General features: G+C 47.1%; 1 protein-coding gene across 1 annotated transcript in view; it reads right to left on the minus strand.

Annotated features, from left to right (window-relative positions):
* Positions 1-23,127, minus strand: part of PKDCC (protein kinase domain containing, cytoplasmic) — a 43,171-nt gene extending 20,044 nt beyond the window's left edge. The window contains exons 1-3 of the mRNA XM_083433095.1: positions 21,998-23,127; positions 3,755-3,877; positions 1,980-2,251 (exon numbers count right to left, since the gene is read on the minus strand). Coding sequence (XP_083289221.1) covers positions 1,980-2,251; positions 3,755-3,877; positions 21,998-22,729 — 1,127 coding nt within the window. The 5' untranslated portion in view covers positions 22,730-23,127. The remainder of the gene's footprint in view (positions 1-1,979; positions 2,252-3,754; positions 3,878-21,997) is intronic.
* Between the last annotated feature and the right edge of the window lie 793 nt (positions 23,128-23,920).

The raw sequence follows: 23,920 nt of genomic DNA on the forward strand, positions 1-23,920 counted from the left end.
ATTTGTGAAACCCAGGAAATGACATTCAAACGCATGAATAACAGAGGCGGTGGGATGCCGTAATTTTTAAACCACAATGGCATGATTTATCAAGGGATATGAAGTTTGAATTTCTTCTGCCAATCCCATACTACCATTGCAGTCTATCACGTCTCTTTTTCAGAGTGACTTTTGACAAAATGGACAGTATAAACAGACCCATGAGACGTAAATTATTAGGTCATGGGCAGATTGGTAACATAAATAGGACGTTTCAATGGATGATGCCCTGTCCCTACGCCTGTCCTAAAAAATAAGAAATAACATTTTCTCTGCATGCATAGATCCTGCTGTCAGTCATATTAAAAAGTCGCCCACACCTGGGGGAGAAAATAAAAACACTTGCTGCATGTGTGTTAAATGAAGTCACAGGAAAGAATTAATATAAGATTCATTGGTTTGCAGATAGAATACGGAGCTGGGTTCAAGTTAAAAGTCCTTCTCAGCTCTGATGAGTGGTTTTGTATGAGCTACACTATAAAGAGTTGCTTTATTTTATAGGGTTCCCAGGCAGTCTCCCACCGAAGGGACTGACCAGACCTAGACATGCTTAGCTTCAGTAGATTGCTACATCGCATGCCTTCAAACCATGCCTTGAGAACATGAAGACACATGGGGAGTAGACATAGAATCCTGATCACCATATGAACCATAGAGAGTCAAGGCCAAACTTTGCACTGCTCACACTTTAAAACAAAATGCTTTTTTAAAAAATATTTTCAAGGAAAATCAGCAGCTGGGCTCATGTCCAGAATACGTACCCAGTTGCTCACTGCTGAAAATCACCCAGTTGCTATTCCTCTCCCCTGCAAAATGTACTGTTTGTGGCAAACTTCAACTTCAGAAGCAAAAAGCTATGGGGAAATTTTTTCCCCAGCAAGAATCTGTTGCTGTTCCCTACTTCAAGTTGGGAGTATGTTGCAGTTCAGGGCCCTGCAGCTGATTTTTCTTCAAAACAAACATCATGAGCGTGTTTTTGGAGAAAGTGTGAGTAATGTAACACTTTAAATTTAGCATTTATTTGGCCTTCAGAGCCAGACTGTGTTTGCTGCGTGTCTTTAAAGACATCCCTTCCAAATGTGGTCCTTCTGGATAATCAAGAAGAAAATCAGTAGTGAGGAAGTTACACCCCCTGTCCTAATTTCATGCAGCCCACCAGACACTGCGGGGCTCTCCAGGCCCCTCTTTTTCAGGGTCTCTTTCTCTTTTGTGTTCTGTGTGAGCAGAGGCACAGAGTTTCATGTGAAATGAGGGAGAGCTTGTCCCCTGTGCGTGTGACATCACGTGTGTTGGGAGGAGGCCACAAGGCCCACCATTACTACGACCGGGCCCTCAAGATTCGGGGGGGGGGGGCTCAGTCTGCAAACTTTGGACAGCTGAGCTGTTGTCAGCCCCATAGAGTTGGTGCCTATGTGTGTAAGAAAGTAGGTGAGAAAGTGGGGAGAGCGAGAAGGGAATATGACTGCTCCATAGTGAGTCAGACAGTGAGCCTCTGGTGCAACATTACCCTGGAGACGGATGAAGCTGAAATGGACAGGATGGTGGAAGGTGGCACAGAGGGTGAGAGATGAGATAGCACAAAAAAGAGGGGATGCACTAGGCAGTCCTGCCCACTTTGGGATCTGGTGTTGCTCACTGTCAGCATGCAGGCCCTAAGGCAAGAGTGGGGAACCTTGGTCCTCCAGGTGTTGCTCAGCTATAGCTCCCATCAACCCTAACAAACACAGTCAATGGGCAGGGATGATGGGAGTTGTTATTCTGGAGGGCCACATGGGGAATGTAGGGTTCCCCACTCCTGAAATAAAACCGTCTCTAACATTCAGAAGGGTTCTGGAGGTGGATCCCAACACTCCCAAGGAAATGTGAACCTCAACAGGGGGGAACCAAAGGTTTCCCACTCCTGACAGCCCATAGCCATTCGTTTCCAGCTGCTTCGATACCTGTAGGCATTGTAAAGATTCCTCTTCTCATTCATACTTTGGCATTTGCCCTCAGGAGAGCAAGGCAGGCTGAAGTTTCTTGCTGGGAACTCCATGAAACAGTCTCTGCTGCTCGTGCAGGAGGCCTCCTCGATGCTGGCGTCATCCAGATCTGTCACCTTGAGCTCTCCGTCCACAATCACAAACTGCCGGGGTCGGAAATCCAAGAGAGTCACGGAGCCAAGGGGAGAGTGGGCCAGATAATGCAGAAGCTGAACTAAGCTGAAGCAGATCTGAAACAACAAGAGCCACGTTGTCACGCCTGGCTTCCCTAACAAGGCCGTCCTAGAAGTATCTGTTTATTATTGCAGAGCATGAAAAAGGGAAAAAAAGACAACAGCCCTTTCATCATTAGAAACAGATTGGGTGGTTACAAGAGCCAAGTGCACACACAAGAAGATCTCTCCATCATTTCCCCTGGTCTTCAGCACACAAGTTTGTCCCCTTAGATGTCCCGGGGGGAAATGTAGGCTTAGCGCATAGGTGCACACATTAATCTTTGGAAAGCCAACACACCATTGCAAGACCCATTGCAAATCCCATCTCTGGCTTGGCTTACTGGAGGAGTGAAGAGCCAATCGTGCTCCATATATCGTTGGACTACAGCTCCCATCATCCCTTGACCACTGGCCATGCTAGCTGGGGCTGATGAGGGGCTGGGGACCCCAGCAACATCTGTAGGGCTAGAGCAGGGTTTCTCTACAGATGCTGCTGGGGTCCCCAGCCCCTCATCAGTCCCAGCTAGCATGGCCAGTGGTCAAGGGATGATGGGAGCTGTAGTCCAACGATATATGGAGCACGATTGGCTCTTCACTCCTCCAGTAAGCCAAGCCAGAGATGGGACTTGAGTCACCAGCTGGATTACAGTGCCCATCATCCCTGACCTGCTAGCTAAGAATGATGGGAGTTGTAGTCCTAAAGCAGCAGGAGACCCAAGTTTGGGAAACCCTGGGCTTGAGCTTTGGAGGCAACCAAAAGCCGCATCAGGAGACAGCATCCTCAGGCAGCTAGTGGGGCTCCACGTGGCCCCCTTGTTGTGCTGACACTTGCCCTTGACCCTCTACATCAGGTGGCTAGGAGCTGCCATTAAAATTGCCCACAACACAGCATCACCCAAGGGCAGGGGAAGCCAAAGGAGAACCCTTCAGATGTTTTCAACTACAGTGCACCAGAGCCAGCATGGTCAATGGTCAGGAAACATGGGAACTGGAGTCCTCAACATCTGGAACGCACCACTGCGGGAGCTTAAAGTTGCTCCATGCTGATCACAGTGCTGCCACTTGCCATTGTCACATAAGCCCGCCCACCACAGACCACCGATATAGGAGAGGGCCCAGTAGAGTTAGTGCTGCCACTTCACCCAACCAGCTGCTTTTGAGACAGCAGGTGTGATCCTCAGAGCTGGCCCTACCGTTGGTCAAAGTGAGACAACTGCCTCAGGTGGCCAATGCGAGGGGGAAGGGGGCAATTGGCAGCCTCTGGTCTATTCCTCCTAAGGCCACTTTCCCTCTGTCGGAAGACACAGCTCTGTATGCTTCGTGGTCTGTCCCAGCCGCCCCAAACTATCATGCTGCCTCAGGTGCAGTGATGTTATCCTACCACAGGGGGCAAAGTAAGATTCAGCTGCCAGCTGCCTTGCACTGGTCCTGGGGATTCTGCTCCACTCTGCACACATATTCTGAACCTCCACCAACGGTTAATGCCTCTTCAAATTGCAGCTTTGAAACTTTACTTACGCGAAACCTGTCCTCCCAGGAAATCTGTAAAAGCTGGATCATCTCCAAGGGTGAGCCCAGTTCTGTGATGGCAGTCAGGGTGTCTGCGATGTCATTGCTGTCTTGGTAACAATATCCGTGAAGCTGCAAATGCGGGTGGGGGAAAGGAGGCATTAGTACATTATTTGAACGTATGCATACTTTAAAATATATATATATATATCATCAGTGAATTGAACTCCCCATCTGATGTGTATTAAAGACTAAGAGGGACTCACTTAACAGTATGACTCTTTTGGTATACTTCAGTTTAGGCAGAAGGAAGGGGGGTTGTTTGCTTAAATCTGCTGCTACCCAAAAGCGCCCCCGCAAGCAGAAAGCTAGTATCTCAAGGAGGATTGAGTGAAGGCTAGTTTAGAAATTTTAAGTGCTTAGATGTTGGGAGGTTTTTTACAGGCGGAAGATAAGCACCATCAGCTTACAGACTGCATCTAGAGGGGAGACCTTTCCACATGTTAGGCGATACCCAGCACATTAGCTCAGGGCCTTCAGCCTCCAGATGTTTTGGGCTACAACTCTCAACCAGCTGTGCTGTCTGGAATTGATGGGAGTTGTAGTCCCAAACATCTGGAAGGTAAATGTTGGGGAAGGCTGGACTACATCAATAAATCCCCACCCCCACCCCCAAATGCAGCTTGACAGACAAGTCACAAAATTTATTGATTGATATATTTTTTAGAAAATAAACTAAAGAAAATAAACACTGAAATAAAACATGTGCTGTGTTCATGCACTGTTATAATACAGGAGGGAAAAAATCTTCAACAGCAAATAATTTATAAATGATTCCCCTTAGATCAGTAGTGTTTTGTTTTGGGCTTTTTTTCCAAATAGCATGTCAAGAAACCCTGGTGTTTGTTCAGAAGTGTATTTGAAATTCCTCAATGAAAAGATCAGCATTTATTTTCTAAAAATGGTTATATCCTACCTTTTCAAAGTTAGGTCCTTGGTACGGTTTGCCAACATAATATGAAACAAGGGGGACCCACAACAAAATCTTGCAGTGCGCGGGGCTTCCTGTTCAGTCCAGCCCATCCCCACTACTCGGTTTCCTAGGCCCCCTCAACATTCAGATAGCATTCTGGGGCCACTGAACATGCTCAGGTCCCACTGAGCTGTTGTGGGGGTCCCCTAAACCTCAGGATTTTGCCAAGCCTGGCAATACCTCTCTCTTGCGCAGGGCATGGGGGGTATTGATTCCAACATGGGACCCATGGGAGCAGCCATTAAAAAAAAAAAATTACTGAGAGGGGGTGTCTTGGGAGTGCACAAAAAAAGTGCTGAGTCAGAATCAGCCCATGTATAAGCCACCCCTAATTTAGATATTTCAATGCAGCCAGGCCTATTTACACTTCTGAGCAATTACACAGTACAGTACAGTAGTACCTCAGGTTACAGACGCTTCAGGTTACAGACTCCGCAAACCCAGAAATAGTACCTCGGGTTAAGAACTTTGCCCCAGGATGAGAACAGAAATCACGCGGCGGCGGCGCGGTGGCAGCGGGAGGCCCCATTAGCTAAAGTGGTACCTCAGGTTAAGAACAGTTTCAGGTTAAGAACGGACCTCCGGAACAAATTAAGTTCTTAACCCGAGGTACTACTGTACTGGAGAAGATGGGCAGCAGAACCAGGGAGAGGAAGGAAAGGAGAAGCTGCCACAATCTTTCCTTCTGTCATAGCAAGAGAATTTTACTGTGCAATGCTATACAAAGGGGTTTTTTGTGTGTGTCCCCCTTTTTTATTGCCCTGCCTACTTTTACACTTTGGCCACACACATTTTGACACACAGCCCTTTGGGGGACTGATCAAGCTTCAAGGTGGCACCCAGTCTGAAAAAAGGTCAGCCCCCCCTGCTAGAGATGTCTTACTCAGAATCAAATGTTTCCAGTGGAACTTATTCCCAGGTAAGCGTGCACAGGACTTAATGCCACTTTAAAATGTGCGAATGAATGTTCACCAGCTTTGACTCTTGCAACCCCATGCCAGAGATCTGTCACTGTCTGGGGAAACCGAGCCTTTCGAAAAATGCATGGTTGTATGAAGTAATTACTCCTTGTCTGAAATAAGTGCCTTTGCACATCAAAACACTACTTTTAGGAAAGGGAGCATCGGACAAATGGGAATGTTAAAAGCGGGGGGGGGGGTGAGGACACTGAAACCAGCAATAGACACTTTGGCATCAGATCTGTACTTGTGGCAGTTTTCTTACACCTTAATTTCTGGGGCGGAGAACTGGGAAAGGAGTGTTAGGCCAAGCAAGAGGGAAAGAAGCAAAAGTCAAAGAGAAGCAGGAGGCAGCTGGCCTTTCAGGTGGGGGGAAAGAAGAACATTAGCAGTGGGAACTGTGTTGAGGAATTGCCTGGAGTCCACCAAGACAAATTAAAAGTGATGCCAATTCGGGGATGGAGGCCTACATATAACAGCATGAAGATTAGCCGTTAATTCCAGTGGTTCCTACCAGTAGCAGTTTTCAATGCCAAAGGCTACTTGTTACAACAATGTGAAGAAGGCAAAATCCTTTGGAACTGTGCACCGTTTGCAGTGACCCCAGACCCCAGATTGTCAACCTTTGTTCTGGAGAGGGCTGCATTTTGTTGGGCGTAGTCTGCCAAGGGTCAAATTCCACGGGGTGAAGCTTGCAAACCTGCATCTTGCTCGCTCACTCTCTCCCTTATTAATTTAATTTAATTATTATTGCATGTATATTCCCCCACCCTTTCCTTCAATGAGCTCAAGGTGGAAAACACAGTTCTTTACCCCTCATTTTACCTGCACACAACAACCCTGTGAGGTAGGTTAGGCTGAGTGACTATGGCTGCTCCCAAATCACCCAATGAGCTTCATGGCTGAGTGGGGGTTCAAACTCTGGCCTCTCAACCTCACTTTAACCACTATGGGTTGCATTTCCACCTCTTTCTGTTGCATCCATTCAGGGCTGCTCCCACCCATCTAATTCTTCCTTGGGCAAATCCAAGCAGTGTGTATCTGCCACATTTTTACCACTGCACCGCTAGCCAGGCTTTTCCTGCTTCTTCAGATTTCTTTTGAAGGTGGGAGAGAACCACAAATTACAGTGACAAGGACAAACCCTTTTTCAGACGCGCCCCCTGCCCAAACAGAAGCCAAAGGTCAGACAGGACACAAAACCCGACATGTTCGAAACACAAAATAAAAGACCCCTGGTAAGCTGTCGTCAATGGGTAGAGATAGACAAACAGAAAACCCTTTCTGGCTTAAGTGAGATTTCCAAAGCTGGATTTGTCGAAAAGAACACATGCCAAGAAAAGGCCTTAGCAAAAGTGTTGCTTTTCTATGCCCAGAGAGGAGGAGGAGGAGGAGGGAGGGACAAAATGTTCCAAAGAGAGAAACAGTTAAAAGCCAGCTTCTATGTAGCAAGGATGATGCAAGTCCAGAATAATTCACAGAAAGGCATTTTTCCTATAATCCAACCCGGCACTGCATGGAGGTGTTCTGCTCTAGTTACCGCCTCTGACCACTCTCCCTCGCTGCTCCAAATGCCTGGAATTCCCCTAGGAATTCTCTTCCAAACCAATCTTAAAGCCTGCTACATCCACAAATGCTTTGACTTAACCCCTCAGCTTTCTGAGACTGGGACCTGGGAGACTCTGGGTTCAAATCCCCACTATGCCATGAAGTTCACTGGGTGACATTAGGCCTGTCCCTGCCTCTCAGCCTCACCTGCCTCACAGGGTTGCTGCGGGGCTTAAATGAGGAAGGGGAGAGCCATCTATGCCACCTTGAGCTCCTTGGATAAAAACATAATAAATACTCAGAGTAGACATGACTTAAGCTAAATTCACTAATTTCAAAATTCAGTATATCTGAAGGAGTGTCTCCACCCCCATCGTTCAGCCCGGACACTGAGGTCCAGTGCTGAGGGCCTTCTGGCGGTTCCCTCACTGCGAGAAGCAAAGTTACAGGGAACCAGGCAGAGGGCCTTCTTGGTAGTGGCACCCGCCCTGTGGAATGCCCTCCCACCAGTTGTCAAAGAGAAAAATAACTACCAGACTTTTAGAAGACATCTGAAGGCAGCCCTGTTTAGGGAAGCTTTTAATGTTTAATAGGTTATTGTATTTTAGTGTTTTGTTGGAAGCCAGCCAGAGTGGCTGGGGAGGCCCAGCCAGATGGGCAGGGTATAAATAATAAATTATTATTAATTATTACTACTACTACTACTACTATTATTATTACTGTCTCTGACCGTGGAAGCAGAGAACAGCTATTCAAGTTGCTGGCTCCTGTGGGTGGGAGTTCCATAGTTTAACAATGTGCTGTGTGAAGAAGTCCTCTCTCTTATCTGTCCTGAATCTTCCAACAATCACTACCTGGACTGGAGATGCCAGAGAATGCAAAGCAGATGCTCTAGCACTGAGCCACGGCCCTTCCGCTTGTTTGAATAAAGGGCTTAACAAATGCCACTGTAAAATCTTCTATTACTCCTCTTTGCATACTCCAGCACTGAGCCATGCTGGCTCACCCTGAGAAGCAGCCAAGTTCTGAAAGATGCCAAGGATGTTGTTAGGGAAGAGTGAGAACATTTGGCCTGACTCAGAATTTCAGATCACATTCTTTATTTGGATAATTATCTGCTACTTTTCCAAGAGGGAATCAAACTAAAAAGGTGGCTTAAAATAAAAAATAAGTTGTTGGGTTGTTGCTTTTTTATTTAAAAAAAAAGATCTCAAGAAAGGAAACCTAACAGAGAGCAGTTAAACAGCACCACATTAACTGTAGTCAACAGCAGCAGATGAAAAGCCTATAAGACATGTTGCTTTTCATCAAGATTTTCTCCCTGCTGCTCCATCCCCTGGAAATCAAGAAGCATTAAAAATATATATATAACTGCATCATATGTTCTTAACACGATGCTGTCGGAAATTGCATCTTGATTCATACACAGGTTTGCCACAAATACATACACACAAAGGCACACTCCCCACCAAAAAAAGATAACCACAACTTCAAATGATGCTCCTGGGGGAAAAAATCCCCAAATCCACAGCTGGGCAACATCTTTCTGTGTCACCTGATAGCAGTGGCTGCTGTTTGGTCGGTCTTAATAAAAGTCATCACTCAAGCTGTGGATTTTTATTTCTGAGTTCTTCTCTAACAGACCAGCATAGCTACCTTTGCTTTTTGTGTGCCCTGGAAAATATGCTATTTTCATCACAAGCCAATACCATGAGGAGGTATATTAAAATAAATTAAAAATCTATTTAATTTATGAATTGCTTCCCAAGAAGCATTTCAAATTTATATAATTTCGTAAAAATTATGTGATGCTTAATTTAAAAAAAAAAAAAGCTTCAGAGCAGTTCACAAGAAGAATAAAACACAAGGATGAAATCATCAGTAAAAAAATAGTTGAAAATATCTATTTAAAACATAATTTAAACCAACAATAGACTATATATATATATATAACACCTGCCAGCATTCTACATATCTTGCCAAAATGAAATAGGTTTTTGCAGGTTTCAGAAAGAGTACAGTGAAGGCGCTTGACTGACGTCAATAGGCAGGGAGTTTCAAAGTTGCCACACTAAAAGACTCATTTCTTACAAATGTGGAGTGAGTGTTACATAGCAGTTGCAACAGTGTCAGTTCCGCAAACTGAAGCGGTCAAGTGGGCATCTATGGGGTAAGGATGCAGTTAACAAGCTACAACGCCCAGAAATCTTTGGGGGAAGAAACCATGTCATTTTAAAGCGGTATTCTACGGCTTTAAATGTGTAGCGTAGACAGGATCATAGCGAAAGTGCAAAGAACTCAGTGTTAGGAATCCCTGGCTCTCCTTGCATAACTTCCTACAGTGCTCAGGGCTGGTGAAATGGAATGACTCTTCAACCAGCTCTTTAGATGCAGGCTTTACATCATCAGCCTGTTCCGACATAAAACTGCCTTCTGTTGTAAACCTCAGTTGTTTCGAAAGGGTACTGAAATTGGTCACTACGGGTCCAAGAACCGGCCTTTTGTGGTGAGGATTTTGAAGAAAAAGCAGATGAAGATTGTCACCCGCTCCTATTAAAGAAACAGCAAAGTGGAACAGACCCCTTAGGGAGTGATTTACATGAGAGGAATAATAGAGGGTGTCGAAAGATGCAACTTGATAAATTGGGCTGCATTTATTTTGAGAAAGGGCAGTTTGGAAAGCGAGGGAGGGAGGTGGGGCCTTTTATTCAACATTATCGGGTACATTTTTACCCGCTTCCTGTTAAAAATTACACTGGGCCTCCTCTCGCCTTCCCCCCTAAGCCAGAATTTGCAGTCCAGCCCTTTCAGAGCAGAGACCTCCGGCACTCGTCTAATAATGACATGGATAGTTATGGCTGGTTTGCAATTCTATCAGCTCTGGGCTTCCCACGGCAGCAGAGTTCTTGCTAACAGATCCTTTCCTCACTCTTAAAGGCTCAGGATAACATCTGGGCCTTTGGGGAAGCATTCTCGCAAGAAAGAAGCACTTTGTGTAATTCATCTTTCCACACCAAGCTGCATCTGTCTTCTCCTTCAACCCACCTCCTGTCTCCTGCCAGCCCCCTCCAACAACCTTCCTTGGACCCTGGTGGACTCCAGCAAATTGCCAGGAGGTGGCATTGTTTTGACCTCACCACCTCGCTTCACCCTCCATCAAGAACCAACCAAGATAATAATAATAATAATTTTATTATTTATACCCCGCCCATCTGGCTGGATACATGCATCACCTTGAGATGTCTCGTCCACAGCAAGAAGACAACCAACCCTCAGTGAGAAATCTTCAGCATGAGTCAGTGCAAAACAGTGAAGAAGAAGAAGAAGAAGAAGAAGAAGAAGAAGAAGAAGAAGAAGAAGAAGAAGAAGCAGAAGCAGCAGCCCCCTGCAGATGCTTCAGTGGGTTTAACCTCAAGGCTACTTATCACAGAATATTTAACTACCTACTTTTAGCATCTTTGTTTCCTGCTTTTCCCCCAAGGAGGTCCAAGCAGAACATAGGGCATCATGCCCACGTCCCCCATTTTGTCCTCATGTAACCATGGGAGGTAAGATTAGGATGGTGATTTATCCTCACCCTTCTTGAATGAGCAGACCAGCATCTACTGGTCTGATAACTCTCAAATTCATGACATAACAAGGGGAAAGATAGTTTGATATCTAGCCTGTGGTTGGACTGGGCCCTATGTGTGTGACTTTACTGGCAAAACAGAAAAACATTTATCATATTTAATCAGTAGCTATTCTACTAATACAGGCATCCCCAAACTCGGCCCTCCAGCTGTTCTGGGACTACAACTCCCATCATCCCTAGCTAACAGGACCAGTGGTCAGGGATGATGGGAATTGTAGTCCATAACAGCTAGAGGGCTGAGTTTGGGGATGCCTGTACTAATATGTACCCCAAGTACCCCTGTACTAATATGTACCCCCCACTTATTATTGAGGGGAAGTGTGTGGAACAGGTCTTGGTGTTTCAATTTCTGGGAATGCAGTTGAGAGACAACCTAACCTCGGGAGAGAACAGCAAAGACCTGGTGAAGAGAGCACAACAGAGGTTATATTTTCTGAGAATCTTCCAGAAAAACAATCTCTCAAAGGACCTGTTGATGGCATTTTACTATTGCACTGTGGAGAGTGTATTAACTTATGGTCTGTGTGTGTGGTTTGGGAGCTGCACGGCCAGAGAAAAAACAATGCTGTCCAGGATTGTAAAGACTGCACAGAGAATAATTGGGTGCACTCTTCCCACCTTAGATCAAATCTATGCTGTCAGGTGCCATAAGAAAGCTGCAGAGATAGCACAGGATAGTACGCACCCCAGAAATGATCTGTTTAAGCTTCTGACTTCTGGAAGAAGGTATAGGGTTATAAAGGCCAGGACTAGCCGCCTGAGAAACAGTTTCTACCCAAATGCAATTCTGGTTCTAAACGCAGCATAAAGAGTCTCTATAGTTTATTGTGTTTTAAAATGGGGTTTCAGAGTTTTTAGGGGGTTTTGAATGTTTTATGTAGTTTTTCAATTTCATTGTTCTGTATGGGACAATGACAATAAAGATAACGTATCGTATTGTAAGGTGGCTTTCAGCAAAACAAAAAACCACCACACCAAAGAAACACATAAAGACAAAAATTATCACATGTTAAAATGACTTTTTCCATTTTTTCCCATTGCCAGCAACATTCCAGATGTATACATCTAGGATTGCCAAGTTCAGCCCCAAAAAGGTGGAAACAGATGAGTAGAAGCTCGTTTTTATCAACATGCACCGAAGACACACACACACACCCCTCCAGTAAAGTCTTCACTGCACGGTGGGGGGGAAATATGAAAGCTGGTTGGACAGACCCAATTCCCAGGGAGCCTCTATGGGGTGAACAGAACCCTAAGAGAAACACACCACATTTCCAAAGTCCCTTGACGGTTTCAACCAGCTTTCCTTCCAGTTGGCGCTAACATCAGAAGAAGAATTGTTTGAGACTAGCTGTTTATGACTGGCTGAGCCCACATGAGGCTTATAATTATGTTTGATTACAGTAAATCAAACATCGCTATTGTCTCTTTACAATCACAGCCATTGTTTGAAATTAACAGCTAAGTTACTGCAGTTACCAAGCAAAGGATTTCTCTGTCTTCTCCAGACTGGGAGGTGGCGGCAGGTACAGAGTCAATATATGGATATGCCTGCTGTTTTCCACAGTATTATATAAAAATCCAGGACTTTGGTGGTTCTTCCCCCTCCCCTCCCCACTTACAGGTCAGGAGAAAAGAGATAGACAGGCCATCAGCCGAGTTTGATGGAGGAGGGCTGCAAAGCAATTAGTGGGGCTTCTAAATCTTCAGATACAATAAGTCAGTGACCCAGATCCCCCCCTTTCTCAAATGCCCCTCATTATTAAATCAACCTTAATGAGAGACTCTCCTCCGCTGCTGCTCCTCCACCACCTCCCTTCATTCCAGAACAAACGACATTCTCATTTTGATCTGCACCTGCCCATCACAATGGCTGGCGGGGGTGGAACCACACTTGGTGCGAGATGTGGAGGAACTGAAATTGACAAGCAACTTGAAATGCCCCATAAGGCGTGTGTGTGTGTGTGCGCGCACACACACACATTTTTGTTGTTCTTATTTAGAAACAGTTGTTATTGTTATTTAGAAGCAATAGTTGTAAGGGGGCAAGCCAGCTCATGTATTTTCTTTTCAAACATGCATTTTTGGGTACAGACAGGCCTTCCACAGCTGAACTCTCCTCCATATCCCTTCATCTTGTTCCCTGTATTTTTTTTCTGATTTTCTCAATGTCCACAGGGCTGGGAGCAGCGCCCTTATAAGAAAAGGCATGGGCTTGTTTAGTTTAGAAAGAAAGAAGGCAAGTAAGCGAGGGACGTCATAGAGGCGTGATTCAACCGAATTATGTTTTTCTCCCTCATAATACTAGAACTCTGGCCATCCAATGTTGGAAAACTCAGGACAGACAAAACCAAAGGACTTCTTCACACAGCACATACTTAAGCCACAGGGTCTGCTACCAACAAGGGGCAGGGATGTTGACAAACTCAGATTGCTTTGATCTATTGGGGTTCTCCTTACATTCTCATTTGGCACATCTGGACTCCTGAAGGTGAATGCTTATTTATTTTATTTTATTTATTAATATATGTGTGCTCCTGTCAAAATTTAGTACACAAAAAAGGAAAATATGGTGGAATTCTTTCTTTTTTTAAACTCACAAAAAAAAAAACAACGAATCAGTTTCCTTACATTTTAGGGTCATCATTCGACTAAAGGCATCCATGCTGATTCAAATTGCAATCGATCACTCAATTACATTTTCTTATAAATTAAACAGCTGTTCTGAAGCATTTGTGCATTCAGTCTATTTATATCCCATTAAATGCTTTAAGAAAAAAAGGGGGCACTTTATTTTTAGAATATGAACTAGCTATTATTACCTTTAAGGAAAAAACCCCGAATCAAAAACAGACATTTAGCTGAACTGTCTGCACCCCAGCTGAAAAACAAAAGTAGTTTGTCCATGTTTGCATAATGTGACGTTCTTATTTCTAGGCGCCAGGCAAAAAACATTCCTCTTTTGACATCCTACGCCCTTTTAAAATGGGGGGGGGGGGGTTGCGGGGGATGTAATTGGGTTGTTTTGTTTTTATTTTGATAATGTATTTTGCTGTTTTATATTCTGATTTAATCCTGTGAACCACCCTGAGACCTGTGGGTATATGGTGGTATATAAAATTTAATAATAATAATAAATTTCTGCCTCCCCTCATCTGCTACCATTCCCAGCTGGCAAAAGAGGTGCTTGGATTTAAAATAAATCCACTCTACTGTGAAGAATCACAGAAAAAGTATTCAGCCAAAAGTCAACCTAACGAAACTGCTCTTGAAGCCAGTCTAATCTCTGTCAGTAAGAGAGTACAGTTTTGGAGCTGCCACTGTGAGTACCCAACCCCAAGACATCCTAGTTTGTTCTTCCTGCAAATATAGACAGCACATATATATTCAATGATGTACCTTGACAGGTGAGTGAACTCATGTGGATTATAGGGGGAGAGAGAACATCCTTGAGATACAAAAGTCCCAGGATATGCAAGGCCTTCAAAGTTCAAACCTGCACCTTGAATTGGGCCCAGGAGCAAACTGGCAGCTGTCATAGAACAGGATGAGTATCAGAAGGCATGCAGCAGTTCTCTGCACCAGGTAAGAAGGCTTCCAAGTCGCCTTCAAGGGCAGCCCCACAGAAACTGTGTTGCAGTAATCAAGCCTTGACCTCCCAGAGGCATGGGTCACCAGTGGAGCAAGAGTTGTCACGTTCAGAAACAGTAAAAGGTAAAGGGGCCCCTGACCATTAGGTCCAGTAGTGACCGACTCTGGGGTTGCGGCACTCATCTCGCTTTATTGGCCAAGGGAGCTGGCGTTTGTCCGCAGACAGCTTCCGGGTCATGTGGCCAGCATGACTAAGCCACTTCTGGCAAACCAGAGCAGCGCACGGAAACGCCGTTTACCTTCCCGCCAGAGTGGTACCTATTTATCTACTTGCACTTTGATGTGCTTTCGAACTGCTAAGTTGGCAGGAGCAGGGACCGAGCAACGGGAGCTCATCCCGTCATGGGGATTCAAACCGCTGACCTTCTGATCAGCAAGTCCTAGGCTCTGTGGTTTAACCCACAGCGCCACTCGTGTCCCTTCAGAAACAATAAAGGCTTTCTAATGATCCAAAAATGGGGAAAGAATGTCAACCTGCCACTGAATTTACTATTATATTTTCACTGCGCAAAGAAGGATGCCACGTGGATTTCAAAACTCATGTATGGGATTGTCTGGAGCCAGTACTGCTTGAAGGGAATTGAAAGGGTAAATAGTTTGTGTTGAGTGATCCTGTATATATATATATATATATATATATATATATGTATGTATATATATATATATACACACACGCACACACACACACACACACACACACTGGGATTCCAAGCCACGAGTTCTGATTTCTGATTGGAGATTACAGGCTGCTCCAGAATAAGGGGCTATTTGTGGATAAATAGGCTAATTCACTAATGCTTTGGAGGCCCGTGGCAACCCGTCACTCACCGTAGATGGATGTGCTGCTGAGCTGGAGAGAAGAGCAGGAGAATGGGTGGTCTCCAGTGTATTCCCTGCACTCAAGGAAGCAGTAAAAGGAAAATGAGCTTCTGTTCTTGAAAGCTCTCTACACTTTCTCTGGACACTAAGAGCTTTGCTTTAGGAAGTTCGCCTAAACAGGTTGGGTTTATTTAGAAAGGCTGTCCCCTCCTGTCAAAATTAAATCAGAAGTCAGAAGGGCCTGGGGTAGGGGTGCCAAGGGATGGAGTTTCAAGCTTTCCCAGAAATTTGTATAAAGAGATCAGTGAAGTGATGCTTTTTGCAGGAGGCTGGTTTTGCCATTATTCACTTCAGAGGATGAAATCAGAAACTAAGATTATAAAGCAGAAGAAATGTTGTCACACAAATGCATGCAAAATTAATCTATGGAAGTCTTGGCCAGAAACTCAGATGGGGAAGAATGAGACAAATTCATGAAGGAGAGGCTAATATTCATTATTGTTCAAATTATTATTTTTCTTTGTTTGTGTGTTTATATTATAATATTTGTATTGCATCTTTTTTTTTTTTTTTTTTTTTTTTTTGGCCAGGGTGGTTTTATAGGAAATAAAATAAAAGCAACTGAGGGAAGGGGAAAACAACATGTAAAACCAAAATAAGATAAACTCAAGCAAAACCATTAAAAACGTCTAGAAAATATGAATGATTCCACTGGCACTGGAAAGATGGACAGAGTAGTAGGCACCAAGTGAACGGCACCACTACGAAGAAGGCCCTGTCTCTCTCATTGCTGGTATACACCTTAACTCAGATGTGGGGAGCAAACAGAAGGTAGCCTCTGAAGAAGGCTTGGCAAGGACCAGGGGCAGAACATCTGCCTGGCATGCAGAAGGTCACAAGTTCAATCCCTGGCATCTCCAGGTAGGGCTGGGAGGGTCCCTTGATCTGAATCACTGCCAGTCAGTGTCAACAATGCTGAGCTTGACAGACAGTTTGTCTCAGCATAAAGCAGCTTCCTAAAAACTTAAACACAGATAGGCTTATATGAAGGCAGGCAGTCCTAAATGGGATCTCCGTGTTTAGAAGACCCTCTTTATGCTGAGGCAGAAGTGGAGAGACAGTTTGCAGGGGTTTCTGCCTTTAACATCATCATTATTATTAGCAGTAATAGTAGTAGTATTTAATGAAAAACTGCTTGATGCCAAAAATAGGCTTCTAAAATATTAAGGCCAATTGCACAAACATTAAGATATAGACATTTGTAAATAAAATATACACTAAGGCAACAGTGCAGCAATTAAAACAGGAGGCTTCGGGCTGTGCTGGGTGCTTCCCAAAAATATTGGGGCTGGCCAGCATTCAAAATATGATTCTGGACTAGATGGAACTTTGCTGCAGTCCAGCAGGGCTCTCCATAGCATCCTTACAGAATCCAGCTTCCAGCATGGAGACGAGCCCAGTTGAAAAAGAAAATCCACTTTAAAGCTAAAATGGAATGAGAAACGCACTTAAACCATATTCCAAAACCTCAAGGACAGAACAGATTCAGCCTTCTAGACTCTTAAAAGGATTTTGGCTTGTCTAGGGGTTTGTTGGAACGCACCGTTAAATCCCGCTCAGTTTAAAAACGGGACACTCTAAAGCAGAGGCTCCCAAACTGTGGCCTGTGATCTTCATTCAAGGGGCCCCACAGTGTGCCTGCAGATCAGTGGTTGAAGCTGGGAAATGGGCACATCCATTTCACTGAATATTTGATATTAATTTTTAATGTACTTTTTAATTGCTTCTTTTCTTTCTTATATTGCATTTGAAGTCTAAGGAATTGCAGTTGGTACAAAGGGTAGAAAAATATTTAAGTGGTCCCCCAGCACTCCCAGTAATTTTCAAGTGGTCCGTGGGCAGAAAGGGGGGCATTTGGGAACCGCTGCTCGAGAGCAATCCGTAGGATTCTAGACAGGTCGCTGCTCACTATTTTGGAGCAGAAAAGAGTCAGACTGGAGTGTTCACAGTATATCTGTAGCTTGATACAACCTCAAAGCTGACTGAAATCCTTTGGCGGGGGGGGGGTGTTCTCAAAGCATGAATATTGAATACACAAAACAGAGAGCCGCACTCCCCAAACATCCTCTGAAAAAGCTATTTCAAAAGCTCTCAGAGCAACAATAGATCTATCTGTGGGAGTGGGTCCACGATAATATCCAGCTAGATCTACTGGCTTCCTTTTTATTCAGATCCTTTGCCTGTAATGCCTTAGGAAGCATTTAGCGCTTGCCTGCATTTCACCAGGATTTTAAAAAATGAAATTATGCTGGCGGTTCTTCTTGTTTCACATCTGCCTTCCCTCCGGTGTGTTGGGGATCCTGCTTGAGCAAGCCTTACTGAGCCTGCGAGGAAGCCAAAGCAATCTAAACCCCATTGGCAAATATGGTTCTGATTATTTAAATGAAATTTACTCATAATTGGGGTGGCACTTAATCCATGAAGTCGTAATTGACCAAGGCGGGAGAAAGAGGCTCTGAAAGGAGGTAACTGGATGGCCCTTGATTCCCTTTCAGGGTCCTCCCCATCGGGATATTTGCTCACAAAAGGAACTGGGGAGGGGGAAGAGAAGATAGGCATTTCTGAGACGTGCTCCATGGAATTACAAATCAGAGGAACAGCTCATTGCGCCTCCTCTGATTTTCATGGGCCTGATGGAAGAGACTCGCTCAAAACAAATCTTTTCTCTGCAGAGCGGCTGGGTGTCTACAGAGAGAGAAGCTAAATGCCCAGCTTTTTATAGAGGCCGAGCTTTCATTGTGCGAGGAGGCCAGCCAAATTCTGTGTGGGTCCCCCACCCCACCGAAAAGCCCACATAAGCTCTTGTTAACAAGCACAGTCCTTAAAGAGGCCTGAAAGCGATGGCTACAGCTTGAGATGAAGTCGGATCCTGGCTGTCGGAGAGACCCTGAAGCCCCAATAAATTGGCCTCTGGGAATTCTCTAGGGTTGGTATTCCTCGGGGTAAGCCCATTTCAACTCAGCGAACCTTCCTTCCCAAGGACAGGTCAGATTTTTCCTTAAGGGTGGTTTTTTCTCAAAACTGGAGCTAGTTCAAAGAAGTGGCTCTGCCCTGAGCGAGGACCTGAAAAGGGATCATCTGTAGGAAATGTAACTGCCTGAATGAGAGGCTGTCTGGGGTATTGCTGGGGGGGGGGGGAGAGAAGAGGGGTTTCCAATCAGGTTTTGTGCATGTTGATTTGGAAAGCAAGACCCATTAGCAAGCAGATTCACTGTGGATTATTCCCAGGCATAGGATGGCAGCCAAACAGTGGCAAGGGGAGGGAAGAAGGGGTACAAACAGGGAGTCTCAATCTCTCTCTCCTTTATCTGAGACTATGACATTGTCGACAGGCCCAAAGGGGAAGAACTTGCGCACATCCATCTCCAGCGAGAAACACAAGGTGAAACAAAGTCCTCTTTAAAAACAACAACAGAGAGGGGTGGGGAGGGAAGCTATGGCTGTCAAGCTCCATCGACCGCCTTGTCTGCGCTTTTGACAAGACCAATCTGATGTGCTCCCGAGTCAAAATTGCTAACAGAGACCTCCTTCTCCACTCGCTGCTGTTTCTGGAGAGGGGAGATCTTTCTCCCCCCCCCCCCTCTCTCGGGTCATCTCCCCTCCCGACTCCTCGCCGCCCTCCCCACCCCCTCTCCGGCAGGATCGCAGCTATGAGCCGTTTCTCTTTCTCCTTCCTGAGCGGGAAGCGATTGCCAAACCGGGTCAAGAAACCAAGATTCGAAATTGCGAAGCCTGCGTGGTTCCTCCAGGCTAGAGTCTCTGTTCTCAGGGGCACCCAAGCCGATTGGAACAGGCTCTTGCTCAACTGCTTTGCCGATCGCCGCCTCCTGTGTTTGGCATCCAGGCCGCCAAGACTCTTGTTTAGACAGATTGCCCCTCCACACACACGTACTCACCAATATTTTATTTTGGTGGTTCTGTATTACAACTGTACTATAGCGGGTGGTCTTTTTTTAAAAAGAAGAAAAAGAAGCAGCAGCTATAAAGCTCCTCTCGCATACGAACTCCTATCGACTTCCGCTGGGTTTACTCGCGAGTAAGCGGGAACAGGATCCCCATCTTAATCGTTTTCAGATCCCGTGCTATTTCAACGGGAGAAAATGAAGGCTTGATTTAATGCATCCACAGCGGGTGTGTGTGTGTGTGTGTGTGTGTGAAGTTTGCAAGTGATTCAGTTTGCCAGAATACGGTGTGATTTATTACCCGTAGACATCAACCGATGGATATTTGCACAAAACAGGAGAATGTATGAGTTCCCTGTCCCGAGGAGCACCGAGAACAGACATTCGGGCACCATCCGGAGGCTTGACCTCCGCGAGGAACTGGGGTTCTTTCTAATACGAGTATTTAAAATCCCCGATTCAAATCTGCTCGTTCTAAGATCGGCCACGATGCCCTCTTCGGCTAAGAACTGCGACTTGATGTCATCCAGGCCCCTTGTCTTGCTGAACGCAGCCACCCGGTTGACTATCCACAACTTAAAGCGAGCGCTTAGCGGTTCCGAGTCTGCAGCTCGGCTCTCTACATCAAGCGAAAGCCAAGGTTCTCTTCCAATTAGGCATTCACGGCGCTAGTCCTCCGGGTGCGCTCGGGTGCTACCTGCAAGCTCAGGCAGAATCCCACTGCGCGCCGCGCTACTGAGAGAACCGACGTGGCGGAGCTGTGAACCCCGCGACCCCCTCATCTCAGAGAAGATCCACACCGATTCGACGGGACGCCGAACCTCCCAAGAGTTGTTGAAAGCTCGCACGATTTCTCCCGGGTTTCTGGCACTCCCCTGTCTCCAGCTCAGAGAGAGATTAAAACGGAGAGCTGGTTGGGGGATCTACACGTCTCTGCCTCCTTTCTGCTGCTAAAACACGTCGCCCGCTCACCTCTACACGACTGTGGCACTCGCGGGTTTGAACACGCGGGACTGCCACCGTCGCGGCTTTGTTTCCCCCAATCGACATACGAAAAGTCCTATTTGCCTACCCCAACTCCTCAACTTTTCTTCTTGATCCAGGCTGTTGACACAGCACAAATCATCGGGCAGCAACAGATAAAGAACTCTGTGCGACTCCCAAACTTGGCACGTTCTGCTCTCGAGAGAATTTCCTCTAAGCCTCCACCTCGCTAGCTGTGTATCTCTGTTACGAAGCTACCTTAAACCAAGGAAGACCATTGATCCATTTAGTTCAATATCGTCTCCACAACGAGCTGCAACATTTCAGGCGGGGTTCCCACCCCAGCTCTACTTGAAGATGCTGAGGATTCAACTAAAGACCTTTGGAGCGCAAATCAGACTGTACCAATGAGCTACGGCACTTCCTCTCTTTTTTAAAGCAAATTTAAGAGGAGGCGAGGTCTTAAATCCACTAGAATATTTCCAGTTTGGGCTTCCTCAGGATTGTGGCCCTCTCTAGCGCAATTAAAGCTGCCAAATATTTCTGATTTATCCAGCATTCTCCCCCATCGGATTAGAGGTTTGGGGGAAATACCCCCAGAACAGCTGTCTCAAGCATCCCGACCCCGAAACACACGGAGGAACGGCAACATCCTATGCATGTATACACGGAAGGAAGTCCCATTGAACTCAATGGAGCTTACTCCCAAGTCTGCGCGTTTAGGACTGCAACCTGGGGATTTATCAAAGCATTTTAATTGGCACATTAACGTAAGGAAGCAAATCTCATAGGAGTTCCTTTAAGCTTCGTGCGTCCAATATTTAAGCTGCAGTTTAGGCCGGGACCTTAAGTACTGTATAAGGACACGTTTCACGAAACTCACTGGGGCTTCCTTGTGAGGAGACAGCGTTAGGTGTCGAGGATCGGGAAAGCAGTCTAGCCAAAATCAGGAGACCTGATCCTGATCCTATTCACTTTTTCCTGGAAGTGCAAATTCAGAGAGTTCTCTGTCACACACACCCAAAGTATCATCTCTCTAGGATTTATTTCCAAATGAAGTTCATCGGTGGCCAAAATGGGCTTTAGAACTAAATCTTGTGTTGGAGAGCATGGCAGCGCATATTTGCCTTCGGACAGATCGCAAGGGAACTTCCAGAAGCAAACGGGTCTCGGATGTGCTGCCAGACGGCTCGATCCCAAATCACACTGCAAATCACACCTAGGTGCCATCTTCGCCTTGGGAGGAGCGAGCAGCAACACCGAGAGGTCGCACGTGGCCGACCGCGCTGGTAAACTTCCCTAACTTGACGCGTCAGGAGGACTGTGGTGCAGATGAACTCTCCTTCCACAAACCCGCCAGTTCCAAGAGAGCCCAATTAAAACATCATTATTCCAGAAGCAAAGAATACAGCCCCGCCGGGAATTGGCAGTACAATGGCTTCCCTCTCAAAATTCCCCCTTTTCCCCCTAATGCAATACACGTCTAAACAATTTTTAATAAGGCAGGATCTCAACAACAAAAAATCCAACCCCAAGGTTTAACTAGGTTGCTCCACTCGATCGCTCACAGTTAATAAAGAATAAAACCAGTGTTTGTGTCTGCGTCTCTCTACCTCCCCCCACCCCAATTCTTCACACCGGGGGGACCCCCCCCCAATTTACCTGGAGGATGTTGGGGTGCCGCAGCCTCTGCAACAAGACCATCTCCTTGGCGATCTTATAGGAAGCCAGGCGGTAGCAGCCTTCCAAGGAGGCGTACAGCTTGACGCAGTTGTCGATGTCGTGGCCGCCGAAATCGACGGACTTGAGGGCCACGGCCAGGCTCCGGTTGAGCACGGCTCTGTAGACGGCCTTGGTGTAGCCCGAGCCCAGGTAGTGCACGTTGCTCACGTTGCCGATGTCCCGGCAGCCGAGCGCCAGCGGGCCGAGCGAGAGCTCCAGCTGCGCTCGCGGGTGGTCCCAGGGCGCGCCGCCCCAAGAAGGAGCCCGGGGTCCGGGCAGCTTGGGGCGGCTGCTGCTGCGCTCCGTGGAAGAAGACAAGGAGGAAGAGAGCCGCTGCGGAGCGAGATCCATGAGCCGCCGCTCCAGGGGTCGCACTGCCAGGCGAGCGCCGGCGGCAGCTGCCTCCCGAGGCGGCTGGTAGCGCAGCACCTCCTCGTAGCGCTCTCGGATCTGCCGGGCGAGGTCCTCGGGGAGGGGGCGGCTGCTGCTGCTGCTGCTGCTGCTGCTGCCCGCCTCCCCCGGCGAGCCCGCCAGCGAGTGCGTGACGCCCGCGCTGAGCTGCTGCTGTTGCTGCTGGGGATCAAAGGCCGGGATGAAGAGGACGTTGAGCAAAGTGCCCAGCAGGAAGGACATGCAGAAGCCGGCGGCCACGGCCAGCTTGCGCCGCTTCATCGCCCCGGAGAGCTCGGGCAGGGCAGCGATCGCGGCTCGCCGCTGCTTGCCTCCGCTGCTGCCGCTGATCAGCTTGGCTGCTGCCGCGAGCTCCTTTGCAACATTCCAGATCCGCAGCAGCGACGGCCAAGGAAAGAAAACCACCAGCGGCTCTCCCAAAAATAAAAGCACCCGCCAGCCGCCTCTTCACGCTGCCCGGCCACCGCTCCGCTGCCCTGCCACCCTCATGACACTTGCCTCCTCCAGCGCCGCCTTTATAAAGCCTCCCCGAAGCGCTTATTATTAGCTGCACCCCTGCCAGGAGGGAGAGGGGAGTTCGCATTTGGAACGGGGGAGGGAAATGTATTTGGAATCCTCCGAGCGTTCTGCACACATGGTGACGCCGCCTGATTGGCGGCTCGGCGCCGCCCGCGGAACGCGGAGGGCGGCACGGGGGTGGATGGGAAAGGTAGTCTCCCGCTCGGCGCGGAGAAGGGAGAGCGCGGGGAGGGAGGACTACGAGTCCCAGAGGGCGCTTCTGCGGCGGAGAGGAAAGGAGGCTCCTGGAGGAGGCGCCGCGGACTCGATAACGGTGTCGCCCGCAGAAGACAGCGGGGAATGGGACCGGGTATGGGGCCCCTTCTTGCCCGGCGGCTGGTTCGCGGCATCGCCGCCTGACCCGCAGGGAAGGAAAGGGGGTCGTCGGAATGCGGAAAGTAGAGCTTGTAAATTAGGAAATCGTCAGGACTCGGAGGGCGGGAGGTGAGGATGGGTGTATTGGAAGGTTATTTCTCTGCTTCGACCTTTCTGGATTTGGGGCTCCGATTGCCCCAGGGTGTCCATCTGAAGACAGAAGTTCATCCCTCTACTTTAGTGCACGTATGCGCGTGTCGTAGCCGGACAAACTGACACCCTCTATCTTTTCCAAACCTCTTATTTTGAGGATGCTGTGACGATTCTATCTATGATCAAGTGGTGATTTTGTGGGTGGGTGGGGTGTATTTTCAAATGCTTCAAGAGCTGTCCAGATACTTCCGTCGCTTTCACCCTCCCGCCGCGCCCCTTCATCTGCCGCCCTCCTGACATTGTCCCATGAATCATACGCGTGAAGGAGCCTCTGTGGAACAGGCAGCGCCCGCGTCGGAATGCCGATGTGAGCGAGGGAAGTGGGCAGCAGAAGAAGGATGGGTGAGACGAGGAAAGTTGCTTTTC

The sequence above is a fragment of the Podarcis tiliguerta genome, assembly GCF_965153285.1.
Source record: "Podarcis tiliguerta genome assembly, chromosome: 3".
In the NCBI taxonomy this organism is placed as follows: domain Eukaryota; kingdom Metazoa; phylum Chordata; class Lepidosauria; order Squamata; family Lacertidae; genus Podarcis; species Podarcis tiliguerta.